Source organism: Pundamilia nyererei, unplaced genomic scaffold (assembly GCF_000239375.1).
Source record: "Pundamilia nyererei isolate P.nyererei 1_Seehausen unplaced genomic scaffold, PunNye1.0 scaffold00019, whole genome shotgun sequence".
In the NCBI taxonomy this organism is placed as follows: domain Eukaryota; kingdom Metazoa; phylum Chordata; class Actinopteri; order Cichliformes; family Cichlidae; genus Pundamilia; species Pundamilia nyererei.
This window is the reverse complement of record NW_005187420.1, coordinates 2,466,012-2,477,638: the sequence shown is the minus strand read 5'-3', so window position 1 is coordinate 2,477,638 and position 11,627 is coordinate 2,466,012. Positions and strand designations below refer to the sequence as shown.

General features: G+C 42.9%; 1 protein-coding gene across 1 annotated transcript in view; it reads left to right on the top strand.

Annotated features, from left to right (window-relative positions):
• The first annotated feature begins 261 nt into the window (after positions 1 to 261).
• The window catches only part of plekhg4 (pleckstrin homology domain containing, family G (with RhoGef domain) member 4), a 42,979-nt gene continuing 31,613 nt past the window's right edge, over positions 262 to 11,627 (top strand). The window contains exon 1 of the mRNA XM_013909098.1: positions 262 to 378. Within this exon, the coding sequence (XP_013764552.1) occupies positions 376 to 378 (3 nt within the window). The 5' untranslated portion in view covers positions 262 to 375. The remainder of the gene's footprint in view (positions 379 to 11,627) is intronic.

Genomic DNA, 11,627 nt, shown 5'->3' with positions numbered 1-11,627 from the left:
CCTCCCCCGCTCCTTGTTGGGTTTTCCTGGGTTTTATTCTGCAGGTTGTGATGAAACTGGATTAACTTTGTTTGGTATTTAAATTATTTATTTGCAGTATTTGTAACTTGAATCTTGTTGATGTACCTTAAGTTCTGCCAGCAGAGAGTGACAGAGAGGTGAGGTGAGGAGGGCAGGGGGAGGATCCAGAGATGCATGATTGGCAGCTGGTGGGCGGGGCTTAACATGTGAGAGGCTAGACTGAGAGTTGCAGTGAATCAGACCTCACCGGAGGCGAGACACACGGCACACAGACAGACAGACGGAAAGACAGGAAGACAGGAGCTAAAATGGTCTTAAACTGGAATACACAGCGACTGACAGCACACTGCAAACATGGTAAGATCACACACTCAGTCTCCAACAGCAGTCTGCAGCACGTGTGTGTGTGTGTGTGTGTGTGTGTGTGTGTGTGTGTGTGTGTGTGTGTTGAGCGAGGTTTGTTGGGGGGGACAGGGGTGTTGGGTTTCCATCAAGGTGTATTCTGAAACATTTGTCCTCAAGTGTGTGTGTGTGTGTGTGTGTGTGTTCAGTCAGTTAAAAAGTCCTTGCAGTGACTGTGTGTGAGTGTGTTTGTGTGTGTGTGGTTTGGAGCAGAGTCTGTGTTCAGCTGAAATAAACCTCTAAATTCAAACCTCTTGAGTTCTGAGTTCAGACTCGCAGCAAAACAGAGAAAAGCAGAATCATCTGTTGGTTCAGCAGTTTAAAATGTCCATGATTGAAAAAGCAAAACAAATGCAATAAAACGAGTATGTAACAGTTCACAAAGACAGCTAAAGTGCAGTAAATAAAAGCAGCAGTAAGAGCTTTTTTGGATGCACATTTAGTTGGAGTCCCTGTCTTCACCCTCTTGTGTTTTTCCAAACTCTCAGATCTTTATTTTAAAGTTTTTAAGTGTCAGTTTGTGGTTGAAGGTTTCCATAAAAAACCAAAAAACAAACAACCCCCCCAAAATTATGTATACCAGGACCTTTGTGTGTCTTTAATGAAGAGCTGCAACAACGTGAGGGCTTTTCTCTAGCCTTCAGAGAAACCTGGGGTTAAATGTAAAATGTGGTGATGTTTAATGCATTTAGATGTTGTGGGCTGTCATGATGCTGGTTTGGATTGTACTCCTGTTTTGTCCCTCAGCTCCTCCTGAAATCGGTTGTTTGTTTTGGTCCTGTGGTCAGTGCGTCACCTCTCAGGATTTCCTTATAGGCTTTAAACCTAGTTTGGTTTTCTTACTGAGCTGTTAGTAGATTTGTAGTTTTATTTTTGCTGTCAGTTATGACTATTTAGCATCAGATGGACTTTTACCAAAGTAAGATCATTAAGGCCACAACGTCTTAAACTTACTGTAAATCCTCACACACAAGAATAATTATGGAGTTCCACAGGGTTCTATGCTAGGACCAATTTTATTTGCATTATGCATGTATTATATTATATTATTTGAAATAAAATACATTTTCATCATTGCTATGAAGATTATATCAAGCTCTATCGATCCATCAATCCACACAACACAAAGTGATTAGATAAATTGCAGGAATATCTTGCTAGCAACAAAGAGTGAGCTGCAAAGTGACTCACTACGAGTGACTCACTTCCTGTGTGGAAGCCCCTTCACAGTTAGGAAGGAGGATTATCCAGGTGGTGCTCATTGGTTAATGACTTAGTCACACGTTAGCCAGTAAGCATGCGGCTTCACTGTCTACCCCTCATTTGTCACAGCTAGTGTCACACCTAACATCAGGATGGCAATGGCACAAAAACATCTCTGCCTCGTAATGGATTTAACTGACTGCCTGTTTGTGTCATGCTATAGAAACGTTGTAGTCTGTGTGTAAAGATGGCTTCAATATGGGGGTGAACAGAAGAGTGGTTATCATTTATTTTATGGTAGAACACTTAAATTTGTACCTGTAGTGTTTTTGTAGTTTAGTTCACTCTGGGCTCATTAACTAACATTAGACCCGAGGAGCACATTTTATCACACTCAGAAGAAGGCGAGACAAAGTTTTAGTGAAAGTTCACAGTGTTAGTTTGACCTTCAGTTTGTTCCCAAAGAGCCACAGCAGCGTCCCTCCCTGCAGTACATCCCAGTGCCTGGGAAGTGTAAAAAGAAAAGAAGTGTAACAACACAAAACTGTTTGCCACAGATATCTCTGTCTTTCCCGTGAGCTCTTATTACACTGTACACTGTGAGGTTTCTCACTGCTGGCCAGAAAATTGTACAACATTCCTGTTTTTCCAGTTTTATTAAAGTGTAATAAACAGATCGCTTTGCCTGAACAAAATGCCTGGAACAAAAGTCAGAGGGTAAAAAAGTGTAGTTTATCAAAAGCTGAAGACTTTCACGTTAAAGAAGTCCTTTCTTTCAGGGAGTTAAGAGCTTCCTGCTTTCCTGCAGCAGTGAAGTAAATGAAGTGGTGTTAAAAAAGGTGTTAAAAGCTTGTCTGCATGAATGCAGGGTTCCTCCTCCAATCACATTATAATTCAGTGGCTTTATATCAGGTTCACTGGGATTTGTTTGTGGTTTGTAAGACTTAGAGGAGAAGCTGCTGAGTAAAATGTCATCTGTCGAAGCTTGGATTAACTCAAAATTAATGATCGTGATTTATTATGGACTGAAATGCTTTGCGGGCTTTCAGTGCTTCATTGTTAGACTTCAGAAATGTTGGCTCCCGCTGGAGGTTTTGCCCCTTTTCCTACTATTTTACCTGAGGACTAAAAAAATAATAAAATTTTATATATATATATATATATATATAAAAGAAATAAAAAAAAGATTTTTATTTATTTTAAATGAAATATCTAAAAATACACAGATTTCTGTGAGGTAATGTGACATAGCCTTGGCTGTATGTGGACCAGTCGTAATAAGTCACCCTTCAAAGATCCATTTTAATCCAGTAAAAGCCCTGATTGGTCACTCTTCATGACCAGAAGGCTTGAAAATAAGGCCCTGGATCTCATGTCCAGTCTGCTCCGATTGCCACAGTGCAACTTGGTAACAATGGAGATAAATAAGTGTGTGGCTGTTGTTTCAGTGAGTCACACTTTGGAGGCTGAATCACAGACACACACCTGAGCAGAGATGAAATGTTGTTGCCATGGAGGAGTGTGATTGGGTGTGTTTGACACAAAGGTGAAATATTGCGAGGCTGAAGAACACGTGCTCAGGCATGTTGGGGAACCATAAAGGTTCTGCAGGAGTTAGAACCAGGAGTCCACCAGACAGGAGGTTGTCCTGCTCAACTGTTTTTAAAGCAGAAAATCACTCAGAAAACACTTCAATTACACTACAGTCGCAGCACAGCCATCTTTGGTCAGTTTTCCAGATGTTTTGCTCCGTGTTCCTGTCTCTGAACTGAAGTTGTCCTCACCCCAGCAGCTGACTCAGACTGTGATGTTATACCATCATGTTTCATCATACTGGTCTGTAACGTCCCTCATGAATGACCCGTTTCTAACCGGGTTTATAGCAGTTTGCTTTCTCCCTGGCCTGCAGTCCTCTCTCTGTGATTAGCAGATCAACCCCTGCTGGGATGACCCAAATGGCACTATGCTGTGATGCGAATCAGTGTTTGAGATTTTGGTGATGCGCACTTATCATCATCTCCATAAACAGCCTATTAAATAAGCAGAAACGCCTAACATTATTCAACACATTCCTGCATTGATTATTTTTATTCTGTAAGATAAAAACATTTAATCTCAGCACATCACAGCTTTCATCTGACAAACTGCTGCTCTGACAGTGCCAGAAGCAACACACAGCCTGACATAACCTCTGCCGGTCTGCACGTGATGTTAGGATAGAGATAAATGCACTCTTTTCCTCAGAGCAACTGTGGAATAAGCTGTGTTTATTTAACTGGATTTAAGGTGAGGGCTCAGTACCCCCTGATCCAAACCCCGAAAACCAACCCAGCATTTGGGGCAAAAAAAGAAAAAGTTCCCGTTAACACACACACTAAAAATTATTTCAGTTTTTCCCCAAAAGCCTTTTTATTTTTCTCAAACAGTGGGGTTAGGGTTACTCCTCGTCATTGATGCCTTGGACCTCACACGGGTTAAATTGAGATATAAAGATCAGCGGACGTGTTCAGGCTCTTCCTGCGACACCGTCTTTTTACCCAGCAGACCCTTGACAAGCCCAAACGCCTCTGATTTACAGAGCCTTGAAGCTCTGCAGGAATGTTTGAGGCACTCAGATAATGGACTCGCACTGATGGAGGTTACAGACAGAAAACAAGGTGTGGTCATGGATCGTTGACATTCTTACAGCAAACATGTCACAGATAAGCCTCAGTGTAATTCAAGATAATTAGTTTGGGTGATTTAAAAAAAAAAAAAGAAAAAAAAAAGATTTCATGACATGAGATTTGGTAATACTTCCTAAAACGGCTAAAGAAATCCGCTTCCAGTAAACAGGATTTGATGGAAGAGGTTTCCATGAGCGGGCTGCTCATCTTGCGTATCGGGTTTAACACACTGACCCAGTGGGCTTCACTTAACCGCCTGATGGAAGCTGTTTTTCACGCTGCCTCTCGGGTCAGATGTCAGAGGAAAAAAGCTCAGCCTTTGAACCTGCAGGCTGCAGCTCAGCCGGAAATGTTTTTATCTCTTGGGACTCGTCAGCGATAGGAAGTGGTCGTCGTCCGCGGTGTTGAGTGCTGCGTTGTTGGGATGGACCCGCGGCGATGCGCTTCGGAGGAGGCAGCACAAAGAGCCAGTGTTCCTGCAGGTCCTCACCGTACCTCAGCACCCTGTCATCTTCCTGCCCCAGCCTGCCTGAAACATGAAGCCTCTTCCCCCTCCCTTCACCCTCAGCTCCGTCTGGGAAAACACCCCTCCATCGAAGAACACGCTACCTGAATATAACACCCGTAAAATAAGATTCCCCCCCCAGGCCAATAAATTCTCTGACCTACTTCAGTGTGAGGTGAATCCTGCCACACATGCAGAGAGCTTCAGGGTCCCTCATGTGGGATATTAGATCCATTTCATTGTTTTCCACTTACAAACTTTACATGGGTGGTCCACTGCACTATAATTCCCTACTCGTTTTAGCATTTTTGTCTTCATCTTATTATCTTCATTCATCATGCAGGATCCAAACAACACTTGATTAAAAAGTTCAGTCACAGCTGAGCAGCCGGTCCCAGCTTTTTCCTGTCGTGCATTTTCTCTAAAGGCTCTGTGGCAGGTTGCTGTCGTGGCAGTTCATGATATCATTCAGCTGCCCAGAGAGGATGCTGATCATCCTGACAGACTCCAACTCCACCACTTTGGACTGCAGCTGGTGATTCTAGGCCTGTGTCTGCTCTCATATTTGCTATCACTTATGAATGATCGTGGGTGTTTGTTTTTTTTTTTTTTACATGACTTAGGGTGGTGATGTATTGATTTCAGCGGGAAATATAGGGGAAGGTTTTTTCAGTGAGGAAAGGTTAAATGTTAAAGATGGGAAGAAGCTTGTGCCCAGAAACACAAGAGTAGTGAGGATGTGAAGCAGCACATTTTTTTACAAGTTTCATATGGATCCTATGTGTTGGAATTTCTTTTAAGAAAAAATTAAATGGTAAATTGAATGTATGTTTGATACTTGATAATCTATATCAAGTATCAAACTTTTTAAACTTCTTTTTAATGACTTTTTACAACCTGTTTTTATAAATGTCAGACTGGTGTAATCAGACGTCAACTGCATTACAGATGTAATCAGTCATAATAATGTTATGTATGTATAATGATGAATAACAGTGCTGAGGCAGAGATGAGTCTGCAGCATGCACATAGGTAAACGTAGGAGTTGGAGTTACAATCGGTGCATCAGTTGAGTCCTCCGCCAATTTAATGCAAACAGAAGGCGATAAAGTGAGCATGACTGCTTTTCTGGTCTGTAACTGGGCAACTTTAAACAGCCCACATGAAGGCGTTTATGGTGGTATTTACAGTAGCTGCAGCTTTAATGCTGAGCACAAACGTCTCATGGCTGTCCTAGACCCACGCCTTACATGACTTTATTTAAACCAGCTGGTTTGTCGAGGATTCTTGTGTTCAGTGAAGTTATTTACAAAAGAAAAAACCTTTTGTGTTGTTTTTTTTTTGTTAATATGTTTCTTCTCTGTTATATCAAGTTAAATCCACTCAGATTATGTATCTGTGGACTTGTTTGGTGACTTTTTACCTTTGAGGTGACAGAATTATGACTAGGTGATAATTTGTCTTTAAGATGGACAGATGTGGCTGAAACTGTTTTGGGTCAATGTGTTATGAAGAACTGTTGGCAGCTTGTTGCAGGCATCTTTGAGTTAACAAAGTCAAAGATGGTGGAAGCACCTGTAGAAATCTGCAGTAGCAGATTAATGGAGTTCAGAAATCTGCTGCTTCTCTGCACTGGAGTTGAAACACATTCAGAATTCACTGAAGGTCGTTTGAGGGGAAAACATATTGTCGGCGCATCAGAGAGAGGCTTTCAATTAATCTGCATTGTTTCTGTTTACAGTCCTACCTGCTGCCACTTGAACGTAAGCCGCCCCATCCTGCAGACAGACTTCCTTCATGTCCTGTCTGTAGTTTGGGGTTTAAGGGTGCAGCAGTGTTCATCATGCTGCAGGTTGAGCTTCAGTTTTGGCTCAGTTTGCTGCAGTAATAATTAGCATGTGAAGCAAACATGAGGAACACCTTTGATGTGGGATACTGGGGTTTTGTAATGTGATACACAGATGAACCATGAGGTTTCATGCGGTTGTCCACACCAGATCCTAGACCAGCTTCTGTTGTTAAAAGTCACCTCAGGCTGAGTTTGAAGATGAACTGAAATATTTCGCTCGGACTGTGTGCAGGTACTTGGGACAGCTCACTGTTTTTCTGGCTTTTTGATTTTCTCCTCTTGAGGAGAAGATGTTTCTTGCTTCAGACTTTCCCCCGTCGAGTACCCCTGCAGCCCCTCTGATCCTCTCAATGGTCTGAGTTTAGCTCGGCCCTTAAATCAAATCGTGTCCCACAGGGACCGGCCATTACCTCTTTCCCCTATAAAGGGCCTTGAAGTTGGGCTTTTTGTCCTCCCCACTCAGCCAGCTGAGCTCAGCTTATTGAGCTGCCTGTCAGCTCTTCGCTGTGAGAAACTTGCAAATCTAATCTCATGTTTTAGAAACTCTGTGTGTCAAGGTCACGGCTCTACGCTATCGGTCTGAGCGCTGTGGCGCCGGACGCCGAGACGTTTTTGTTCCCCTTCAGGTTTGAGAAAGGTTTGTGTTCATGTGGGATGGATGGTGGCTCAGCTGCTGCCTGGCCTCATGAAGGTGTGAACTCCTGTGAAAACACTCCACAGGAGGCAGAAACAAAGACCACAGGCAGTGTGAAAGCAAAGTGAAAGGAGTGTTTGCTTTGAAGCCGAGGACCTCGCTGACTTTAGCTGATTTTATATCACGTCTTTGCTGCTTCCAGTTTAGTTTTGTTGCTCAGGCTTTGTTAGTCTGAGTTTTGTTTCTTCTTCTCTAGTTAAATAATGTATACTACAATACAAACACACTTTTAGTTCTGAAGAGTCAAACTGAAGACATTTCCTGATAATCTGCATTTCATTACAAGGCCCTTTCAGACATGTTTGCCTCCCATGAATCTGACAGCGTCTGACCTGAGGGATCATCACGGTCACTTTGTTGTGACATTTTATGCTATTATTATTGTGGCAGATTGTGACTGTCAGTTTTAAGTTGCAGCTTCATCAGAGAACAACCTGAGGTCTTCCTCTTCTTCTTTTCTCTTCCTTTGTGCTACAATCACAAGAAAGAAGATTGATGAGATTTTATTGATACCACAATCCCGTAATTGATTTCTCTAATGAATTTTCTATGGGTAAAAAGTAGCCCTGTGCAGGTTTAAAGTGTCAGTGCAGGTGTATTATTCTCTGTCTGAAGGCAGCGAGGAAACGGATTACCAGGTAGGCTTAACTATGAATGCATATGCTCATGACATCATTATTTTGCAATGCACAACTGTGGAGGAAAGTAAACAAAACTTGCCAGTGCTGACAGAGCTGATAATCTAAGGCATGCAGTAGAATCAGCTTGGTTCCATGACTTGGTATCGGTTCTCCAGTTTTATTTTTTCCTCCATTGAGATCAAAATGTTGAAACTGAGCCTTCCTGGATGGTGTCCAGAGCGTATGAGTTAAACTCTAGGCTGGTGGTCCCATATCCACTTGCATAACAGCATTTCCGTTTGTGTTTTTACCTTTCGTGCTTTTTGAGTGCATGGAAGGTAAAAACAGAGTTCCAGGTCACTGGAAACAGACCAACTGGAAAACTTCTTTCCAGGTGTGAGATCTGTTTGCAGTGCTAACAGGTGGTGAGAGAAGTTTCAGCTTGTGATGTCGGCGTGAGGGACTCTCATTGGCTGTCGGTGCTTAGGAGTAAGCTTTGTTTTGAAGCCAGTTTGATTGGACGCTGTGGACGACCTGGCAGATCTGCATTTGCTTTTTCAGTAGCTGATTACCAGCTTTCTTGGCCCTTGTTGCCTCCTGTTAACTTCCTGATGCCTTCCCACTTTGAGTCATGTCGGACTCCGGCAGCAGCAGTAGGCCTCGATCGGCTTTTGGAACTTCCTCTGAAGAATTGAACCTGACTTCTTGGACTGTCTGCACCACACAGCAAGCCTTATTATATTTGTCAGAATATCCCATCAAATAATTCAAATAGTCACTGTTGATTAAAATATTCACCTGTGGTAACCAAGTGGCATTTTACCAATTAGATGGTGACTTTAAATACCTGAGCAGACTCCAAGCCTGAGGCTGAGGGCTTTGATTTCCTCTGTGTGTGATTGTGGATGTGCATCTGTAGCATTCCTTTCCTATTATCTGTGGATCGCTGCCTGGTACGTCGTCTCATCTGTCATGTTTTCCTCTCATGATGAGTTTACAGCTGGGATTTTCAGAATAAAGGCATGCTCATTCTGTTCATTCTTGCTCATCATTTGCAGATTAGACAATTAAAGTCTCATCTGTCTGATACAATCAGGCAGGGGAGACTTTAATTGTCTTCTACTTTAAACAAGCTGCAACAGGTCACAGCAAACAGAAACAAGTCTCTGAATGAGAAAAAGGCAGTTTGTGGTTAAAGGAAATATTGATGAATGGAGCAGGAGATGAAAAACGACACCGTGGAGCTTCCCGATGCAGACATGCTTTATTATTTTCACACGGGACTTGTGTGACCCGCAGGCCCTGTTAGATTTGTAATCGTTAAGGAAACAGAGGTTGTCTGCATTTGTAATTTCCACATTTCACCAGAGGTCATCAGATAACATGAAGCTGTTGAAAAGGCTTCACAGACCTCTGACGCTGTGTTGTGATGAGGGATGTGGAGCCACAGTGACAGAGGCTGCACATCCCTGTGGGACAATCAAACATTTGTCTAGTTTACCGTGTTGAGGTGTTTTTCTGTTAAGGATCGTCACTGATTTCAAAAGCAGCGTGTTTTGTATCAGGGTGGGCCGCCTGTGGTTAGCCGCATCGCAGCAGCGCAACAGAGGAGAAGGAAAATAGCATCTGATTTTTATCTCCCAGCCACAATCGGCAACATGAACTGCCAGACGTGTGTGTGTCTGTGGTGTGGGTGTTTTTGTTGTGATCAACTGTTGGCTGTGTGTTTCTGCAGAAACCATCTGCACTGAAGGTTTCATAGTGTTCGTCCGGAGTAAGGGAGCCACATCAAATGGATATAAATATGTGAGTGGCATGAGGCTGTTGTTGAACTGTGGTCTTGTGCAAATACAGCTGCAGATATGAGAATATGGATCTTTTTATTTTATGTGCAGAGTGTTGTTTGCATGCAGTGAAGGAGGCCAACACGTACAGTTTTGACAGATTTCTGAGCGCTGTGTACCACGTAAGATTCGAGGTCAGTAAGCACAACCAGAATTCATACATAAGGCACACGGGAAGGGGCACTGTCGATTTTCTTCAGAAAATCAAAGGATTGATTTTAAGTGTGCCTTATTTTCCGAAAAACACGGTAATAACGACGGCCCGCTAGCATGCGCTACCAAAAATAGTGCTTTGGTGCATATCTGACGGACGAACGCCAAACCAGTTCCACGCCACTGAAGTTGCAGCATTTTTACAAACCAGTTCTGGTTCATCCGTTTCATACAACCGTCCACTTTCGCCCTTCTCATTCTGCGTCACCGCCATGCTTTTTCCGCCATGTGCGTATGAAAACAAAGGCACCGCGCATGCGTGTTTTACCCATATTCTATCGCGATATTTCATTTTCTTATCGTTGCCTAACGTTATAACGGTATTACCGTGAACGGTATGATATAGCCCAGCCATATTCCAGATTAAGGGCAACTGACGGTCATTTTATTTGTTCCATGTCCAAAAAATGAGAGCAACAGTTGTTACCTTCACTCAGTTTGTAAGTGAGCAAACTCACAAATTCAACAGGGATTAAATAATTACTTCCCTCTGCGCACATCACTTCATCCTTTTATTATCGTTTCATAGACTTTATTATTGTGGCACAAAACATTGTTTGATGCAAGCAGGACTTAAGAGACCTCGTGCTTTCTTATATATCAACATCACAATGTTCCCTTTCTGCGCCCCTCACATGTGGCTGACTTTGACCGATAGAAGTGCATATCAGGCTTTTCCCTGCAAGGAAATGTGGGAGAAAGGGAAAAATCTCTAGCATTAAAGATACCTTTGAGGTCAGTTTTCTTAATCGGGTGTTTTACTCAATCACTGCTTTGATTGGACAGACTGAGCCTGATATGAGGTACAGCTTTTTCAGTATCTGGATTGAGCGCGTCTCCGTCGCTGGTTGAATTGGTCTGTGCCGTCAGAAATCTCTACTTTTCCTTTAGCTGACAGCTGGCCTGTCACTGTTCACGTCTCTGGAACGGGGGGGTTAAAAGGTCATATGTCCTGTGGGTCCCTCGCCTATATAGCTCCTCCCTCCCCATGCCATGTTACCATGATTGGTAACTAAAACAGTCATGACCTCTGCTTTGTGGAACCGTGACCCCCTTTTGTGGCTGGGCTGTTTAAACATGTGAACAGTTTCAGCACGCCGCTGACTCCTCCTCCTCCACACCCAACAGGAACTGGTTTGCCGCTGAGCAGTCAGCCGAACAGTTGGAAGGATGAATCATGACCCTCAGGGGAGACACGGGCTGCCACTAACTATTCATAAAACCAGCTGAACCTGAGATATTACATTAGTTTATCTCAGAGGCTCCATCCTGATTATTAAACAGGAGCCCTTTTCTCTTCCATCCACATGCTCATTTAAAAATGGCACCAAGTACTGACAGCAACAGTGAAACTGAAAGAGTAACATCTGAAGAATGAGAGCAAAGCATAACGTGATGGTTGAATGGACATTTCAAATATAGTATGAAGTAGCTACAGAAAAAAGTCTCACAGCAACCAGTAGAGCTGGGCGATAGAACGATAGCGATATGTATCGCGATATAACTTTTACTCGATAGAGAAATTAAGCTATCGCGACAGACCTCGCCGCTCTTGTCCTCTTTAAAAAAAAAAAAAAGGTCAGCCAATCCAAATTAAGTAGCGCAGAGCC